General features: G+C 74.8%; 1 protein-coding gene across 1 annotated transcript in view; it reads left to right on the top strand.

Annotated features, from left to right (window-relative positions):
* The first annotated feature begins 289 nt into the window (after nucleotides 1-289).
* Nucleotides 290-619, top strand: part of PLA2G15 (phospholipase A2 group XV) — a 31,586-nt gene continuing 31,256 nt past the window's right edge. The window contains exon 1 of the mRNA XM_026652735.2: nucleotides 290-507. Within this exon, the coding sequence (XP_026508520.1) occupies nucleotides 351-507 (157 nt within the window). The 5' untranslated portion in view covers nucleotides 290-350. The remainder of the gene's footprint in view (nucleotides 508-619) is intronic.

Below are 619 nucleotides of genomic sequence, written 5' to 3'. Positions count from 1 at the left end.
GGGCGGCCCGCCCAGCGCTCACAGGCCGGGGCTAAGGCCCTAGCCCGATGGGAGGCGAGGGCTGGCAGGCGCTTGGCTCGGCCTGCGATTGGACCTCCCTTGGGGGGGGGGAGGAAGCGGCGTGAATCAGCCTCTCTGCGCTCGGCGGGTAGCGCCTGGCAAAGGGGTAGGGGCGCCGTCTCCCCGCTGATTGGCTGGGTGGGATCGGGGCGTTGATTGGCTGGGTGAGTCGGCTTTCTTGGCCGCGTCGGGCGCGGCGCGCGCCGCCTCAGTAGGCTCCGGCATCGGCTGCGCGGAGGGGTCCGTCCTGGTGTCCTCGCGCTCCCCCGGTCGCTGCGGCTGGCTCCAGCATGAGCTGGGGAGATGGGGCCGGCGCTAGGCCCCCCCTCTTCCTCCTGCTGCTGCTGCTGCTCTCCCCCGACGGCAGCTGCCTGCCGGGCCCCCGGGCGCGCCAGCAGGGCGGGGGCAGCGCCTGCCCCAGACCCCCGGGGCCGCCCGTCGTGCTGAGTAAGGGCTGGGGCCGAAGCCCGGGAGGGCAGTGGGGGGAAGGTTGTGGGCCGGGGACTGGGTACAGGGACTGAGGAAGGCGGGGGGCGGGGAAGGTTGGGGGAGGGGGCTG

Source organism: Terrapene carolina, unplaced genomic scaffold (assembly GCF_002925995.2).
Source record: "Terrapene carolina triunguis isolate 2854851 unplaced genomic scaffold, T_m_triunguis-2.0 Scaffold130, whole genome shotgun sequence".
In the NCBI taxonomy this organism is placed as follows: Eukaryota; Metazoa; Chordata; order Testudines; family Emydidae; genus Terrapene; species Terrapene triunguis.
The sequence above is the reverse complement of the archived record's forward strand: the minus strand, read 5'-3'. Positions and strand labels throughout refer to the sequence as shown.